The 18,341-nt window shown below is 42.4% G+C and overlaps 2 protein-coding genes across 4 annotated transcripts in view; one reads left to right on the top strand and one right to left on the bottom strand.

Moving 5' to 3' along the window:
• Nucleotides 1-2,740: 2,740 nt before the first annotated feature.
• On the bottom strand, nucleotides 2,741-10,870 carry gpib (glucose-6-phosphate isomerase b). Of its 2 annotated transcripts, none has more exons than XM_061068424.1 (18): nucleotides 10,752-10,870; nucleotides 10,484-10,574; nucleotides 9,936-10,004; nucleotides 9,578-9,697; nucleotides 9,393-9,476; nucleotides 9,152-9,298; nucleotides 8,589-8,664; nucleotides 8,462-8,502; nucleotides 8,306-8,359; nucleotides 7,756-7,816; nucleotides 6,330-6,373; nucleotides 6,046-6,198; nucleotides 5,669-5,798; nucleotides 5,389-5,465; nucleotides 4,671-4,799; nucleotides 3,540-3,615; nucleotides 3,247-3,313; nucleotides 2,741-2,864 (listed from the first exon to the last, which is right to left on the bottom strand). In XM_061068424.1, the coding sequence occupies exons 1-18, from the start codon at nucleotides 10,868-10,870 to the stop codon at nucleotides 2,741-2,743; spliced, it is 1,662 nt and encodes a 553-aa protein (XP_060924407.1). The 2 variants fall into 2 exon arrangements, with proteins under 2 accessions (XP_060924407.1, XP_060924406.1); XM_061068423.1 differs by having other exon boundaries at nucleotides 8,462-8,506; nucleotides 8,593-8,664.
• A 2,685-nt stretch (nucleotides 10,871-13,555) lies between these two features.
• LOC132998626 (granule associated Rac and RHOG effector protein 1-like) overlaps nucleotides 13,556-18,341 on the top strand; it is a 32,553-nt gene continuing 27,767 nt past the window's right edge. The window contains exon 1 of one of the 2 annotated variants that reach the window (XM_061068354.1): nucleotides 13,556-13,594. The gene's annotated coding sequence lies outside the window, so the exon portion shown is untranslated. Of the gene's footprint in view, nucleotides 13,595-13,687; nucleotides 13,880-18,341 lie in introns of those variants that run through there. The other variant, XM_061068355.1, reaches the window with a different exon arrangement.

Genomic DNA, 18,341 nt, shown 5'->3' with positions numbered 1-18,341 from the left:
ACAACATATGTCTCCACAGCCAGAAACAACCTTGATCTGGAACATGTGAGATAACCAGCTGTCACTCCCAGTCCGAAACGTTATGATATATTCATATCACCAGCAGAACAACATAGGCGGACATCAGTGTGGGAGGATTTCTTTGTTTTGTTGCTGAATAACAGCCAGATGTTGGTCAGTATATCTGTACTTGTGCAGATTCAAGAGAGGCCGTCCAGACAAAAAAGCCTTACCAGTGGAAGTGGTCAGTATTGAAAAGCCCACACAGATAAGAAGATATGTGACCCGGAGCTGTGTCCAAGGAGCACAACCAAGTCCAGCTGTCTGCTAGTTTCACCAAGTGTAGGCGTTAAAAGAAAACCTCTGACTGCACTGTGAGGTCACATCTTAGAAACATTTTAAATGCACATATTTTTAAGTTGACGTCTTATTTCAAAACAATAACTGTAATGCTTCTCTTACTTGAGAATATTTCTGAAGTTGTTTTCCTTCGTTTTCCCTTCACCACATGCTCACATGTCTGTTACCATGGGAACTATAATGCAAAATCCATGTTCTTGTATTTGAACGGGCAAGGAGGTTTTAATGTGTTTTGACTTCCACATGGATCCCAGCAAAAATGTGTTTTAAGATGGATGCAGCTTAATGGGATCTGTGGATACTGAGTGGGGACGTGGAGCAGCAAGGGGTCAGCTAGAGCCCCCTGCAGTCTCCAGGGAGAACTACTGGCTTCCTATGCTGCAGTGTGACAACTTCTGCCCACATACTTAAGTAAATCTTTATATAACTCCAGTAGTCGTGGGAAAAAATGAAGCTGGGCTTGACTTGGTGTCTGTTCTTTTTTTTTTTACAGCCTGCAGGGTTTGTGTGTCACTGCTGTCAATGGTAGCCTCAGACCACAGACTGGGAACTTGAGAGGCCCCATCCAGCGGGCTTGATATTGGGAAAAGTATGTGTTGTGTGTCCTGTTGTTGCAGGGCTAATATTTATCCCGAGAGAGATATGTTCCCTGAAGGTTCCTGGGAGGAGAAGAGACTTTTGTGCATTATGAAAACTAATTCAAGTGAGAATCCAAACTGACTGTAGACCTGCAGGCTGCTCCACCACCTCGGAGGCCAACTTTCCGAGCTTGTTGACATGCAAGGACACTGACACTCACACCGCCTCCAGCACAGCACGGCACAATGAATGCAAATGTGTGGAGGACAAGCTCAGGAAGGGAATCCACATCACTTCTCAGCAACAAGGGGTAGTTAGTCAGTTCCTAAACCCGATCCCTAACCCTGCGTCTGTCTGACACAGCCATGACCTTGGGACTGCACAGTCAAAAAAATGGCATGGGGTGGTGACGTCGTCATAGCAACCACCGGACCGGGGGGCAGGTTGGGACCCCGATCGAGTCAGAGGGGGAGCCACAAAAAGGCCAGAGAGGCGGGGAGAAAAAAGTGGCTGACAGTCCCAACCAATAAAGCATGAAGTGGAATGTGAGGGTATGCGATGCCATTGTCTGACAAACATCTCAGGAACGCACACAGACTTTTTCATGCATTCATGATGCTACTTGATTCTTCCAATGAACCAAGGCAGGTCCTAATCACTTATTTCCTCAGGCTGACACGCTGCCTGTTTTATTCCAACCTCACAATTTAGGAGTTGGTTGGACTTCATCCAGAGATGTGATGTTGTTTATCTTGGACAGTTGTATTCATCATGTGCATCATCCTGACACTGACTGTGATAAAGCTCTCTGTCCTCAGTCAAACTCACGTTCTTCCGTATCTTGTTTCCAAGCCACAGATGAAAAGAGCAAGTTAGATTTGAAGTAAAGTTGTTGCCTGGCAACAGCATTGAAAACCCAGCAGTGTCTAGAAGTCTAAGATTTTTTTTTTGTGCTAAACTTTCTCTTTTCCTTTATCCACACTCTGAATTTGTACCCAGCAACAAGTATGAAGAGGATCAAAAGACGTTGAGGTATATTTTTGGTCGGCGTTGTTTGGTGCTTTGTGGTTAACAGCATCACATGTTTCCCTCTGCAATCTGCTAGTCCCTCTTACCGTGTGATTTTCATGTTTATAGGAGAAGTTCACACACCAATTTTTGGAACAACGGTACTAAAACATGAAGTGAATTCAGTTCAATAATATTAACGTTAAAATGTGCTGCCAGCATGGAGCGGCTTTTAGTCCAGATGCTGTTTGTTTTTCTCTCTAAATGGATGATGTCTGGGGAATTGTCGGTAGTAACCTTGCAGATGGATTGACCTTTGACCCTTTGTTCCACTGGATAAATAGGAGATAGTTGCTCCTAGTAACTAAATCTGGCTCATTGATGCCATCTAGTGGTGTCTTACTCAAACGGGCTCATTGAGGCGTCAGCTCTGTGATGCACAGTGACACACATATGTGAGCAGCTGTTGTGTTTGTGTGCACATGAGACACAGAGGATTGTGTGAAGATCTTTATTCCAGAAACTTAATTTCTTGTGACAGTGGAGAGGCATATATCATATATCCATCCACGACACTCTAATACAAAAAGCTTTTCCCTCATAGTGATAAACTACTGTAACAAACATAGAAAAAAACATCACTGGAGACGATCACGATATCAATAATGAGGCTGCAGCTGTGTGGGAGTGACCGGCTGTTCATGCAGCTCATGAGGCTGGTTAATGTTGTGGAGTTAAGTGGACGTCATGGGGGGGGGGGGGGGGGGGGGGGGTGCGACGACTGTGACTCAGCTCAGGAAAAGTTCTTCTTGAGGAAGTTGATGAGTCCGTTGGTGGAGGAGTCGTGGGAGTGGACCTCTGTCTTGTCCTTGAGCTCGGGCTCGATCTTCTTTGCGAGCTGTTTGCCCAGTTCCACTCTGATGATGAAGCGGACACAGACAGAAGAGAGAGCAGGGGGTCAGTGATGTGGATGCTCAAAGGACATGAAGGAGCTCGATAGAAAAGGGATAGTTAGAGCCATGGTAACACTGTGAGGGTTTTAATTACTCTGTTGATCATTTGTCCAGATTTTTCTGCCTCAAAATATGAGTTTTAGAGACAACTTCACACTTGAGGTGTTTGATTAGATCTAAAATATAAAGTAGGGCACTAGTTTTTCAGCAATCATCATGCATCCTGAAACAGTTATGTACCTTTAGTCAAACAAGTTCACGCAGTTTCTCCTTAACATCTCAACATTAACCCCATAACTGAAAGCTGCTCACTGAAACCAGTAGATGTAGCTAAAACCAAACTCACCCCCACTGGTCAAAACTGTTGATCTCCCACATCAGACCCTGGATGAAGATCTTGTGTTCATACATCGCTATGAGACAAGACAGAATTATGGTTATTACAACAAAAATGCTACAACAGAGAGGCTTAACTAGTGATTTATTTATGTAGTTGTATATCTCAGGTAACACAATGGTGCTGCACATCAACTATTCTCTTATCTTACTGTCCCGGACACAATCAGACCTTTAACAGTAACACTTTTTATGATAGAAGCCTCATAATAAGTCATGAGAAACAAACAGTAGGACTTTTACCTATAAGTGCTCCAAGTGTGTAAGGTGTCACTTTCTTGAAGATGATTGAGGTGGTTGGTCTGTTTCCCTGGAAGACCTGTGTTGAACCAGCAGACATGTTTCATTATACACAGTTTGCAGTGAGCATGTCATCATCACAGATCCTGTTCATAAAATCTGTATTACTGTGTTTGTTCAAGGTCACTGGAGGGCACCAGTCCCCATGCTTGTTTGCTGGCTGCACTTCCTCATACCGTGCATGACTTTTTTTCCCTAAAAGTAACATGAGATGACTGCCTCTTGTCAAGTTCAGGTTTAAAGCAACACTGCATTACGTCAACTGAACAACAGCAGCCTCTACAGCCACAAGTGGTGATTCATTATTTTAACACGATTTGAAATAGATCAAATTGTGCCGCTTTATTCACAGTTCTCATCCTGAACGCTTGTTCTGGCTCTATGTAACTTTGGAGAAGGGGTACGACCTCCTGCGGGAAGTGTGGAGCCGACTGATAGTTCAGGAGCAATGCTGACCTGTAGATCAGTTAAAAACACTAAAAACTAGGCTACAAACTTCAACAAGGAGACTTTTGAAATATGAAGAATTCTAAACAGAGTTTGGTGTTTTTGTTACAGCAGCAGCTCTACTGGTTCATGAAGCTGGGGATTGTGGGTAATATCCACCATTGCGCAGTCAGAGCTACACACATTGACAGACTTTGCTGATAATAGTAATAATAATAATAAAAATAATGTGAATTTGTTGCTGTTGTGAAGTCGCTCAGCGGGAAACCTCCTGCTGTGTTGTGCATGTGTGAAAGACAAAGTTCTTGCTTTAAAGTTACATCTTGTTGCTTTAATCATTTAACTTAATTTTTGTGACTTCCAGGTTGTTCTAAATTATTTTGTTGGGAGTTTAAACCACTTAATTACCCGATTACCATAGTTTCACACAGTGCAAGAAAAGGTGTGGGAAAAGTAACATAGGAATGAAGTAGGCACCATTCTCTCTATTGTCATTGTACCATCACTGAAGCTGTTTTTTCCAGGTAATACAGCTGCTTGGTTACTTAAGGATGTTATAAATCTTATGAAAACCGTTGATTCCCTTCAAGTCAGTCACGTAAGTCATTGTCTCTTGATTGGACTCACTTTATGAGGCAGGATCTTATCCAGATTATCTCCACTCACGCCGCTGGCCTCCAGCTCTTTCCTGGCCTCCTCTGTGGTCTTACCCTTCATCAGGGCCTCGGTCTGGGCCAGGAAGTTTCCCAGCAAGATCTACGGTGCCATCAAACACACAACTTCAGACAAACTGCAGTGCACTGTGCGTTTTACAGTGAATGATGTCATCTAGGCAAGGCATTTCGACTATGTTGTACAGTATATTGGCATTCTATATCAGAGTCTATTGAGTTATGCAAATCCCAATTTCTAAGAAACATACTGAGTTAAACCTGTCAGCAAAAACATTGGAGCACTAAGGGAGTCAGATCACTGCTCTTGGAGCACATGAACACTCCAGCTGGCACCTGGGCAGAACAGCCTGTGACCTTTGTGATGATCCCTCAGAAGTATGTATTCCTCAGGTTTGCCAGGTCATTGATACACATGCATAAACACGTGCACACCACTGCTGCAGCAGCAGCACAAATCACAATTTTGGGCCTAAAATTCCTTTAAGTTCACAAAAAGATGTTTTGCAGACTTTGATTAATTAATATACATTCAGTTATGATAAAGTGCTTTTAGTAACTGGATTTTTCTACCATTCAACTAAACAAAATTCCCTCAAGCTAGGAAACTGATCTCAGTATTTGCTGTGTAAAAGCATATATTTGAGTTAAATCGGTGTTCACAGCAGCGATACCTTGTGGTGCAGGTTGTCTCTGATGGGATGCTGGGACTGAGCAGGGATCAGGAAGTCAGAGGGAACCATACGTGTTCCTGAGGTGAACACAGTCACACTGCATCAAAGACTCATGTAGACTCACAGCATGAGGCTAACAACTTAGCAAGGCTATCAGTAAAGCCAGGATAAGGGATAACAGAAGGATAGTAGAATATTTTTTTGGTGAATTGCAATCACGTTGAATAACTGACTCACCTATATGAATCTGATATTGAACATGTATCTTTGCTGGTTATACCTTGGTGAATGAGTTGGTAGAACGCATGCTGCCCATTGGTTCCTGGCTCGCCCCACACTATTGGCCCAGTGTGGTAGTTGACACGTTCTCCCTTTTTAGTGATGTATTTTCCATTGGACTCCATGTCTCCCTATAGTAAACAAACACATTTATTATCAAAAGTGTCTCAGACATTGAACTATCTCTGAGGATTTTACACTAGTAACACAGACAAAGTGCCGCTCTGTCAATCACTGACATATAACTATGTTCACAAGTCATTATTCCCTTTGTCAAAGTTAAGGATTGTAGTGCTGAACAACTAGAATAAATGATACACTTGTCTTTTTTGTGGGAGGCCCACACAGAGGCCTGAGATGCCTGAAGAGGTGTCAGACCTGTTGGAAGTAGGCAGTGAAGCGGTGCATGTACTGATCGTAGGGCAGCATGGCGTGCGACTCAGCGTGGAAGAAGTTGATGTACCAGATGCCAAGCATCGCCAGCAGGACCGGCGCGTTCTTTTCTAGAGGAGCGGTGCGGAAGTGGTTGTCCTGCAGGGGAAGGAGTGAGGCTGATTTACATTCATGTATTCTGTGTCTTCTCCACAACAGGATGCAGCATATAAATAGTTGTTTTTACATTAGAACACGGGATTAGAGAAGATTTTAGTTTTTTTACCCACCATCCAGTGAGCTCCTGAAAGAAGCTTCTCAAAGTTGTCGAAGCCTGATGAGGAGAGGAGAAAGAAAAGTAAACGGAAAACTTGATAATTAGCACAGCTTATTTGAATAACACTTATTTTACTGTATTTCTCTGCTAATATCAGCAAATGATATCCCTGAATAGTTACTACAGCCACTATCTATGTAATTGTAATCCATGCACTGTTAAAGGTAATATGCTAGTGTTTCTCTTTATCCAGTTGCTTCAATCATGAAATGTTTGTAATGCTCTTGTTTTGCCGATAAGGGTTTGAAACCAAGTGTTCCTGGAGTGAATTGGAGCTCAGTGTTACATGTGGAGCTGTGCAGACACCATGCAGCGTTGTATTGTAGCATGTTGTGTTGAATGGGCGTACTCTATTATCATGCTCTGAGACTATGCTATAGACGTATGTTAAATCGCGACCTTTTAGATTATAGGTGTCACTTTGCACATGCCAGGAACATTTCAAATAGTTTCCAATGTAATGTTTAGTTGCTGTTACAAACGCTACATTTTGGCAACGTTGGTAACACCCAGACTATCAAAAAATATTTCAATAAGAATAAGTAATTCTAAAAATATATTTACTTATATATATATATATATATATATATATATATATATATATATCAGTACTTCTCGTAATAATACTCTTTTTGCTTACATTGTCACCATTATGAAATTCCTGTTAAATTTGTAATTAGACTCACTCATGGCAATTATGAACTTTCAGAATTTCACAAAAATTAAAGGTGTTCCCATTACATAATGTCGGATGTCTCATTATCTTAAGCTAACGATGGCAATTTATCAGAGTAAAAATCTGTTCTTTGAATTTATCATAATCTTTTATGCTTGTTTAATAAATCTAAGGCAATCAGTTTCCTAAATTCTACTCAACACAAATAGTTTTACTCAAACTGCAGAAGCAAGATCAACGTGTCAGATTTAACAATGTGCTAGCAGCATGGATCTAAGGATGACAGTGGTGGTTGGTCCAACAGTTTAGTCCAGAATTAAGTAACAGCAAATCTTTGCACATAGATTTCTGTTCGTTTGGAGTTTTGATTGTAAGGATTAAAATAACTTTGGTGAACCCCTGACTTTACATCTATCACCATCATAAGCACGATAGCATTGTGACGTTCTGAGAAGGTGGACATGGTGAATTTTATATCTGCTATAAATCAGCATTTTACTGTCATCCTTTTTGGCATGTGGACTATTAAGTATTTTGCACCACTCTTTCTAAGCACAACCTTGAAGAGCCACTGCTATAGCAACAGGCCCTTCGTCTTATGTCCCTATAGCAACTTTGATATTAGAGTATGATGCATGATTTGCTGGTTTCTTTTTCCTTCTATAGACTGGGAGGCAAAAGAGTATTTTCTCACTATACTTACCAATGTGCAGGGCAATGGCCATGCCAATCGCAGACCACAAGGAGAAACGACCACCAACCCACTAAAAGAAACAAACAAACAGAGACACTAAATATATATGTACGCCTCATTCCAAACCCCTTTTTAAACTAGAGTAACAAGCTTTGTACACCACAAAAGAGGATGGTAACTACAATGCACTTAAATGTTAACCACAAGCATTTCTATCATTAATTAGCAGAACCTGAGCAGTGTAATACTCTGTGCACTTACCTTCTCTGGGTCATAAAGACCATAATATAGCTGTTACCCTTTAAATACCAACAATGTAACTGAATGCAGCTCCCTGACCTTTGAAAGAACCCAGCCTTTATAGTGACCTCTGCAAGAGAAAAGGTCGCTACCAATAATAACTGTCTGAGGAGATGGGCTTCTGGTTTCCCAGCAGCTGTTGTGATAGAGTGTCTGTCCCTGCACCTACTTCACAGGTCAAAAAGCTTATTTATTTATAGCTGCTGCCTTCAGCCCCATCATAGACCAGGGGCGACGACTGCACAATGTTTGCACTCACATCCCAGAACTCAAACATGTTCTCTGTGTCGATGCCGAAATCCTTCACTTTGGGCTGAGGGAGAGAGAGAGAGAGAGAGAGGAGAGCATGATGGTCAGGATGGAGCAGAGGGACACAGAGGGAGGATTCAGCCTCTGATCGTGGGTTGTGACTTACAGCGTTTGTAGACAGGGCCACAAAGTGCTTGGCAACAGCAGCTTTCTGTTGAAATATGCAGAGGATATGTTTAGAGAACATGAAGAATGTGCTGTCCAGTGTCTACTCTGATGCTGTCTATGGACACTCACATCTTTGGCGTGTTCCAGGAACCATTCTTTGGCCGACTCAGCGTTGGTAATGGTCTCTTGAGTGGTAAACGTCTGTAGAAGGACATTCAGGTTAACACAATACATAGATACATACCAATTACTAATATCATATATATCTGAACCTATGCTGGAGATTTGTGTGTTAAACAGAAGTTATAGGCTTTCCTTGCAAAATGACATTATTTGTATTAATACTAATAAAACAGGTCTCTATAATTGTCTTGAATAAATGCACAGTGACACCTCACTGGTGCAAAATCTGAGTGGCTGGTGTCAAAAAATACTCATAAATACTCACTAATATGTCAAATATATAAAGCATAGAATAATATAGAAGAATGCATTACAATTGAGATAAGTCCGGTTTGTATCAGCATTGTGTTAACGTAATTATTGTGGCATAAGGTGTGCTGTATGGTTTATTTATCATTTGTTTAATTGTCCTAAATTTTGTATTTATTTGCTCATTTATATGATGTCGGGTGGGGATTTGTTTTGTTGTGTATTTGTTACTCATTAAATACAGATGAACATCTACCTTGGATGCGATGATGAAGAGGGTGGTCTCAGCATTGAGGTGGGCCAGGGTTTTGGAGATGTGCGTTCCGTCAATGTTGGACACAAACCACACACGCGGTCCATCCTTCGCGTAAGGCTTCAGGGCCTCAGTCACCATCAGAGGGCCCTGCATGTCAAGGAAAGGAGTCCTCCTGAACGCACTGTGCTGGGCAGCTCACAGGAGTGAAATATGTAAAAGTGTGGAGCAGTAAAACACTCACAAGGTCAGATCCCCCAATGCCGATATTAACAACATCTGTGATGGCCTTTCCTGTGTAGCCCTTCCATTCGCCGCTGCGGACTCTCTGCAAGCAGATGCACATGAGCATCACAACTGGTATCAAACTGGATTTCGTCTCCTCTTTTCTTTAAACCTGCAACAAAGCTGGTGCTGCGTTCGACTCACGTGGCAGAAGCCCTTCATCTTCTCCAGGACCTTGTTGATGTCAAGCATCACGTCCTTGCCACCGACCATGACGGGAGTATTGGAGCGGTTCCTCAGAGCCACATGGAGCACAGCCCGGTCCTGCACATGCACACGATCAAACACAAACACTTCTACTCATCACTGATCCTGGCCTGATGGCAGCGTATTCTGTTGTTGATCAAGATATTCAATATGTTCCAGGTGTTGCAGTCACTGCATTCAATGTTCACGTTCAACAAACTAAATTGAATTTCATGTATAGTTTTTAATGTCAGGTGGTGTTATTATACCACACCAGGATACATGTGAAGAGACACTGTCAAGTTCCAATGAGCACCTCAGTGAAGTTGATCTTCTCTCCTTTGAACATCTTCTCTCTTGCGGCTTCCATTCCTCTGGACTTGGCCTGAAGAAGACAGTACATGTTAGTCCCCTTCACAGGACCTTGATCTAATGGGAAACCCAAGCTTCAAATTAAATTTGACCTAAATGAATGTATAATGGTCTTTATTTATAAAGCACTTTTCTAGTCTTGATGACCACTCAAAGCTGTTTACAGTACAGTTCATTTATTGCCATTCATCCATTCACACACCCATTAATACAGTGCATGTATGTGCAGCACTTTTCTCTGGGTGGGGGTGGGAGGGGGGCAATTTGGTGCTCAGTATCTCGCCCGAGGACACTTTGATATGACCTTTCCGAATGGGGAAGGCTGGGATCAAACTACCGAGCTTCTGGTTCGAGGACGGACGCTCTGAGCCACAGCCGCCCACTTCAGATGGAGTTATGAGTCAGATGACGTTGATCAAAGGGAAGTATTCATTAAAGCTGCGGAGCCATTTGAAAATAATCCATGAATCATTAAGATAAACATGAATTTACCAGATCAATCAGCATCTTCATGACGTCGTCTGTGACCAGATTCTTGGAGTAATCCAGAAGAATGTCTCCATCCTCAGTGTTCAGGGTGAGGCTGTGCAAACACCAAACAACATCAGTGATGGGATATGAAGATTTTATTTTTTTAAATATCAAAACTATAATTGGACAAACAGGGTGATTTTGATAATGCGACCAATTTAACAACATGTATAATGCTCAGTGGTTCTGTGCATGTTGCATTTTTGCATGATTTGAATCGGATGTATACCTGAGCTTGTTGAATCTCTCCTTGTCGGCCTCAAACATGTGCCTCATGTTGAGTTGCAGGGCGTGGGCTGTGTACCATTCCTGCAGCTTGAGGAAGTTGGGGTCCTGTGTGAGTGCCATGATGTCCAGAGGGGGTCCGCTGTGCTCAACAAGCCTGGCTGAGTGGGACGAGCAGGTCAGAGGGAGAGCTTTTTGAAGGGTGTCCAGTCCAGATCCACAGTGGCCCCTCCTACAAGAGACACACTATCCTCAGGTCATGTGCTTGTCACACCCCCACACTGGCCTTGGTGGCTGTAGTGCACGTATCCCCTGGGAGGGGCACCCTGCAGATTCAACAGTACTGCAACACCCATGAGTTCAGTCATGTCTTGTAATTGTTCTGTATCTTTTCTCTGTATCATGAAGCACATTGAGTTCATGCTTGTCATATGAAATGTGATATATATATAAACTTGACTTGATTTGACAGCAGGTCATTTGCGCTCATTATAAACCGGTCTGAAATACACTGCTGCATGTGTATTGAAGTTGCATAATAATGTATGATACACTGGATAAAAAAGCATATAGATGAACAACTCTTACTATAATTAATATGATAAGATACAATAGGTAGTTTCTATTTAAATAATATCTTTGTGGTCATAATGTTTTATCCAATCTGGACTTACACACCCTCCTTCTTTGTGTGCAAACTGAAGATTAATTTACATGTTCATTTGTTATTAGGACCCGAGCACTGACATCAAAGGTCGGGAGAGACCCTATTGAAATTGTAAGGATTATTATTATTATCATTATTCAGGCAAATTAATTGGCTTTTTGAGGGCTTTACCATGCTCAACTTCTTACCAAAATTTGCAGAAAGTTAGAAAATGGTGAAAATGTACGTATTCTGAAGGAATTTTCAATGGGCGTCGCAAAATGGCTCAACGGTGCCCCCCGAGACCCCCGAGACCCCTGGAACGTGTTCACATTGACCGGTCTTCACAAAAATCGATATACAGGTGTATCATGACCAGACAAACAAAAAAGTCTTTAAGAGCAATTGGAAAAACCCAACAGGAAGCCTGCTATTTTGCATTTAGTGGCCATTTTGGCCATATTCCACATTTTTACTTTGATGTACTTGAAGTACTTGTACCAGGGCTTTCATCGGATCAACTTCAAATTGAGATGAGTGTCATCACAACAAGATGGAGATAAAAACTGACTGAGGGATTTTTTTTAATGTGTTTGCATGGACCAAAGCTTGAATTCTCAAGTTTTATATAACTGTTTTTTATCATTAATCCATTTATATTTTATCAGAGGGGTGTCGTGAAACATACAAAGGGGAAAAATAACAAAATACAAACGAATTAAACGCTTAATATACTTTGAGATACAAAGACAAAACTCTGGATAGTGAAAACAGAAAATCCCTAAAGTGATGCATGCTTTATAACTTGCTGCCCTATTTTGTGCACATGATATTGTATGTGCAACCACATGATGAGTGAAGTTACTTTAGACTCAGGTCATCTAAAGCAGCTTTCTCTGACTTTCTACCTTTAATGTGACTGACAGGTAGTTTAAGCTGTTTCTTTTCGGAACATCCTGGTCTTTGTCGGATCAAAGAAAACTTTTGAGTCAGAGGTATTGATGATGTCATTCAACTCTTTGTGCAAATCAACGCCCCCTATCGGCCATTTATCAAAATAAGGCGGCCAGGGTGTGATATTCTTTATCACGCAGCAGAGGGCGACACAGCTTTAGCCTGAGACAGAAAATGAACTCTGTAACAATCACAAATTGTGTGAGAGATTTGACCAGAGATAGAAATCACCATGAAATTAAGTTAATGGAACAAACAAACAAATGATGAAGATATTACTTTCATGCAGCTCATATATTTACTGTGAGTGCAATTTCACATCACGATCAGGACAGTGATGAGTGTAAGACAAGCCAACCCAAGTAGATACTGTCTGATTACTTATTACACGTTTTGCAAGTACATATATGTAAAGACCTGCTTCCAATGACTTATACGTGTATGAGTGTTTTATCAGTTTAACCTTTGCACTGCATCAACCTGTATGCTGATATCAAACACTCATAAAGCTAGTTTTTTTTAAGATGACTTAATGACTTCAACACAAAACACTCACATAAATCATAAATTCATACAGATCCATAAAGATTGATTTGAGAGTTATTAACCAAAAAATCAAATATGAAAAATATTTTTGGAGGGATAAAGGGTTCCTACAATAATCAGAATCAGAATCAGAATGTATTTATTGCCAAGTAGGTTTGCACCTACCTGGAATTTGCTTTGGTTGAAGGTGCATACAAAGAACATAAATCATAAAAACAAGTACTACACATAAGAAAAAAATTAAAATATATAAAAGATATAAAAGTAGAATAAAAAGTAGAATAGAATAGTAGAATAAAAAGTTCTGCATTTTAGGGTTAGGGTTAACCCTAACCCTAATAATAATAAATATGAAACTAAACAAAAAATATATAATAAATACTAATACTAACATTATATTATAGCAAACAAATAAATATGGATGTATTTATGTTTCCAAATTCACTTGAATATGTTTTTTTTCATAAAATAAACACGGTGTTACAACAAAATATAAGGTCTTACTATTATAAAGTCTTAATATTACAGAGAAGCTGGCACGTTGTTGTTTTTGACAAGTTCTTCACATATAAAAACAGTGAGGAGACGACGCCCAGCTTCCGTTTGTGTGGGGGGTTTATTGTGAAGGTCTGAGCGGAAGTGTCGGTGTGCAGTGCCGGACACAGGGGATTCGCTGTCAGGAGGGTGGATGCCTGAAGCTGGTGAGCGATGCGCTGAGTAACCGAACGTGTACTAACCTTTTCCTCCAGTTTTCACGGACGCCGCTCGGTTCTCTCTCGGTCCCCGGGCCCCTCGCCTCTGTGTGCCCGCCCCGGAGCAGCTCCGGGCCGCTAGCCCCAGCTTGTGCTCTCCGCCAGCTCTCACCACCGTGTCGCAGAGAGCTAGCTGCGAAGCTAAGGCTAGCTCACACGGCTATGTGGGTAGCTAGCCTGCTTAGAACCGAGGAATCACTGCTGCGCCCATCATCGGACGGACCACACTCTGACGTGATTATTACTCATTTTCCCTTGGTTGTTTAATCCGAGAGCCGCGTAGACAAGCGGCTGCATGTTTTCAAAGATAGTCCGACATGCGTGAGACATTTCTATGCATTTACATGTCAGAATGTCGGCGTGCAGAGCCTGTGTGTGGTGCGGTGATGAGACGCTCCTCTGGAGGCTAGCGGAGAAGAAGCAGCACTTGGCGGTATCGTCTATTTCTGCTCTCGTTGTCTGTCCCTGGCTTGTGTCTATGGCCGCTGCCACAGAGACAATCCCCACCTGTGTCCGTGGGTGTCCGTGCAGGGGACCGAGGACAGAAGGAGTTCGTGGGCTACGAGCAGCGACCTGGTGTGTCCGATAACGGAGCTGGGCGTTCTTGGTTTTTCAAGTTGCACGGCTGCAGTCCGTAATCGCTACCGCACAAAAAAATGGAGTGTGGGTTAATGTCAGCGACGGAGACGTGGTTTTCAGATGTCATGGCAGGGGTACTTGTGACTGTGGTGGGGCTGCCGGCAATGGGAGGGTGTTTCGGGGGTTAGCTTGATGGCCAACAGGCGGGTGTCTGGTTGTCTGTGGCCGGCGGGCGAGCCTCGGAGTCCGGGGCGCAGCGGAGCCTGGATACCGGGGTGTCCTCCGGCCGTGTCACTCGCTTCTCCTCCGTGGTTTTCAACCCAGATGCCGGTGCAGCCTCACCGGCGACCCCGCATTCAGAGCCTTAAAAGGCCGTATTAATATCTGCGACATAATGCTCCCATGACTCGGGCCATGTCATCCCGGAGAGTTTCGATGAAACCGGCTAACTGCGCTTGTGTGGCTCCTGTTACGCCTTCCTGCTAAAGAGTGATCGGACTGCAAAATAATCCCCTGTTCTAGTTCAAACCTAGCCCACTAATTCATGTTCTACCTTGATTAAAGTTGTAATGTCAAGAACCTGACATCGTTGTGTTACTGCATTAATAGTCAGTCACCGTGGAGCAGTTGTGTAACGCTGGATTGGATATACAGAGTAGTAAAGCTGCCACAGAGGTGTTATTATATTATATCTAATACCATGGAACTGGTGATTCACTCCTTGGCTCATCAGCCTCCGTACATTGGTCGTGAAGCCCCCCACACAGCAGTGGGTCACATGTTGGAGCTCTCCTTTCTCTGGCTCTACAGTGCAGGGGAGGGATATGTGGAAGTGCATTAATAAATAACGTTGCCCCACTTCTGGAGAAGGGGTGTAGGCATCTACAGTCTAGCCAGAGGTTTGTCTTTTGACATCCTGTGTAATGTGCTCCCTGTTCAGCTGGTGAGTAGAAAGCGGATCATTTTTTTTGTCTGGTTATCAATAAGGAGATAGCTCACAGTCACAGGCAGGTGATTGTGTGAGGGGGGGAAAGTATATCCAGGGCTGCGGTGTGTGTCATAAACAGCTGATCTGAGAACAGATCGAAATCTGAAAGTCAGCTTTCATTGTCCTTATCATGTTTGACAGATCAAAAAGATGGATTTATTGTTAAAAGCATAAAAAGAAATGTAACTATAAACGGTCACCTTTTTTTTAGTAAGTTGGTGATGTTTTCAGATCAGTTTGTATGTTCCTTATGACTTATATTAAAATCTAAGTCGAGGGATTTTTCAGACGTAGAAATTGACAACCACGTTATTGCTTTCCTGTTGTCGACTTTTGCAGACTCACACTGCTTTCATTGAAAAAGCCTTAGACCTACTAAACGTGTGTTGACATCGGTGACAGCTGTGTCACTCTGGAAATTCATGCAGTGCTCGGCAAAGTACTCTAACTCTGTTTAAACGCAGTATCTTCAATAGGTTATTGTGCTGCAATGGTCATCCCAGTTGGCAGACTGGAACTAAGGCTCCAGTTGTTTGTCTTTCCTTTTCTCTGTGTTGTCAGTGTTTGTCCACATGTGATATGACCAGGAGTGACATTTTTCCTTAGTCCAACACTGGATCCGGATGCATGTGTGAGGAAGTCGACCTGCAGTCACAAGATTACTGTTTGCGCTCGCCTCGGGTGGAGTACACAGCCTGCGCTCTGCTGACTCTACTCTGTCTCCAATGTCTTGAACCACATTTCCTTCTACAAAGAAGCTTTCTAGTGTGTCTCTTGCTGCACAGTTGTAGACAACTCAGATCAGTGTCACACAGGAGCCACCACTGGGGGAAGGGATCAGTTGGCCCAGACGGCCGTGGTATTATTAGAACCTTGGAATTCAAATGTTTTGTGTATTCATTTTATTAAACTTTCTTCTCTCGTATTGGGCCAGGCATATGGTTTTGAGTCAACATTTATTTGTGGGGTATCCACCGTCAACACCGGAAGCCCCAAAATAGGGGCCTTTGCCCCCTAGAGGGTAATTCGTCGTCAGTTGATGGCTCTGAGATTGCCCCACAAAAAGTATAGGCTGTAGGAGTACAATAAATGTATCATAGTACAATAACTTAAACTCAGGAGGAGAATTGGGTGATGTAGATTGAATACAAAATCAACAACTTAGAGCGAGATACTGACTTAAGAAATGAACAGTATTGCTGTGTGATAGGAATGCTCTGCTGTCCATCTCCGCCCTACCAGTTACAATCATGGTATGGTTTAGATGCAGCTCCACCGTTGTGTGTTTGGTAATAAACACGTTTGGCAGCTCATGCCTGAGAGACATGCAGGCTTGTGTGTTTTTTTCGTTTCTATTGTGTGACAGGATTTTCATTCGGATGCACAGAACTAACAACACTATTTACACCGGTGTGAGGCGGGAGGCGAGGGTCTGTATTTTCTCTTATCCGGAGATGTTTCAGCTCCACATGTTTCCACAGAGCTTATTTGGCACACCTCAATCAAATTGCGCCTGTTTTCTAAGCAGAACTGAACAAGAAGCCATTCCTCATCTAAAGGGAAACAGCCAGTGGGTTGCCGATATGGGGGGAGAGGGCTTGTGTTGTGGCATGGGAAATCTAACCTTTGTTTCCTGGGAAACCAGTTTAGTCTTAGCTTTTAGTCAGCTATTTGCCCCTCAGTCAAATGTTCCCAACGCATGCAAGCCTTAGATGATCAAATAGAACAAGAATCAAGGCTAACATGAAACTCTTGAGTAATGTGATACCTAATCCTTGCAAACAATATTTTTCTTGTGCTTTTCCATGATCAGGTCAGACACCAGGGTCAGCTACTAACCAGCATGGAATAGTGGAACTAATGCACCACTCAGATATATGTGGGTTAGGGATATGTCCTGCTGGTTAACATATTTGAAACACACTCTCTTAAAGCCACCCCTGGTAATGGAGACTTCTCGTTTGTTTCAGTGCAGTAAGTTGTTGTTTTCTTTGACTCATAAAAACTTTCTTCTCAAGAAGTTGCTACACTTCTTGGCGTATATGGGTCGATTTTTATTGCGGAAATCCACAGCAACAGTTCTGCTATTTGTGTGACCAAGCCTGGCTGTCTGACCTCTGTGGCACCTCTATATCCTGCCTCATTGTGCCTAAAGTGGAGAAAGAATATATTCTCACTTTTGTCCTCGCTAAAAATACAGCGCCCTGGTGGCTGGCATGCAGCACAACCTGCAGCCTCAGTGTACAGCCTGCTCGATATAGGCTGAGGGAAGCTTTTTCATCCCTACAGGTTGCCACTAGCCTTTCATGAATGGAACTGACATCAGAGCCTTTCATCACCGCTCTCACTTGTTGAAAGCCACCAGTTGGGTACACTCTCTGTTGTTCACCGCTATTCTGGAGAGAATACCTGAGCTAATTTTGTTTGCCTACTGTCGAGCACTGAAAGGCATGCTTTGTGCGACAGGCTCTGATTAGATCAAATTAGATGGAGCTTTTTTTAATTAACAAATGTGTGCGTTTAGGAATACTTTTCATCTTGATTCCCTACAGTGATACTTGATAGATTTTTAGGTTAATTAGTACAGTTGTTCTGGTGCTTGGTATTGGCAGATACGCAAAATCCAGATACCGGAATTGGCATTTGCATCAGTAAGAGTCAAATGGTATCTGAACGTTAATAAATTCAATGTTTCTTTTGTTTCTGTGGTTGTTGGAGCACATTATCTGATGAAGACCAAGACACATGTTGAACGCGTTTTTGCATATGTGAGACAGACCTGTGGGGCCCTCAAGTATGTCCTTTGTTAGTGCCTGTCTGCTATTTATATTGGAGCCATAAGCTACTTACAGTGTCTCTTATGACAGCACAGGTCAGCCTAATATTATCCAGCCCGGTCACCAACTGTATTAGCCTCTTGACTGATATGAGTATTAGGTTTTGTCCTAACTTAACTCAACAGTGGTTTGCTTGAGCAGCAGGACAAGTTTTACTACTTCTTTAAAAAGTGCAGACTCTTCCAAGAACTGGCTACGATTTTGGATATGAACAACTTTTTTTTTTTTATGATAACTGTATCAGAGTAAATGTATATTTAGTTTCAGACCCTCAGAACAAAAGTGGGACAAA

Source organism: Limanda limanda, chromosome 3 (genome assembly GCF_963576545.1).
Source record: "Limanda limanda chromosome 3, fLimLim1.1, whole genome shotgun sequence".
Lineage (NCBI taxonomy): Eukaryota > Metazoa > Chordata > Actinopteri > Pleuronectiformes > Pleuronectidae > Limanda > Limanda limanda.
The sequence above is the reverse complement of the archived record's forward strand: the minus strand, read 5'-3'. Positions and strand labels throughout refer to the sequence as shown.

Excerpts from the sequence above, each read along its gene's own strand:
- gpib (XM_061068424.1), bottom strand. The coding sequence starts at position 10,870 with ATGGCACTCACACAGGACCCCAACTTCCTCAAGCTGCAGGAATGGTAC. Across the intron at positions 6,199-6,329 it reads TTTCAGGAGCTCACTGGATG|GACAACCACTTCCGCACCGC; the intron begins GTGGGTAAAAAA and ends CTTCCCCTGCAG. Across the intron at positions 3,616-4,670 it reads ATAAGATCCTGCCTCATAAA|GTCTTCCAGGGAAACAGACC; the intron begins GTGAGTCCAATC and ends GGTTCAACACAG.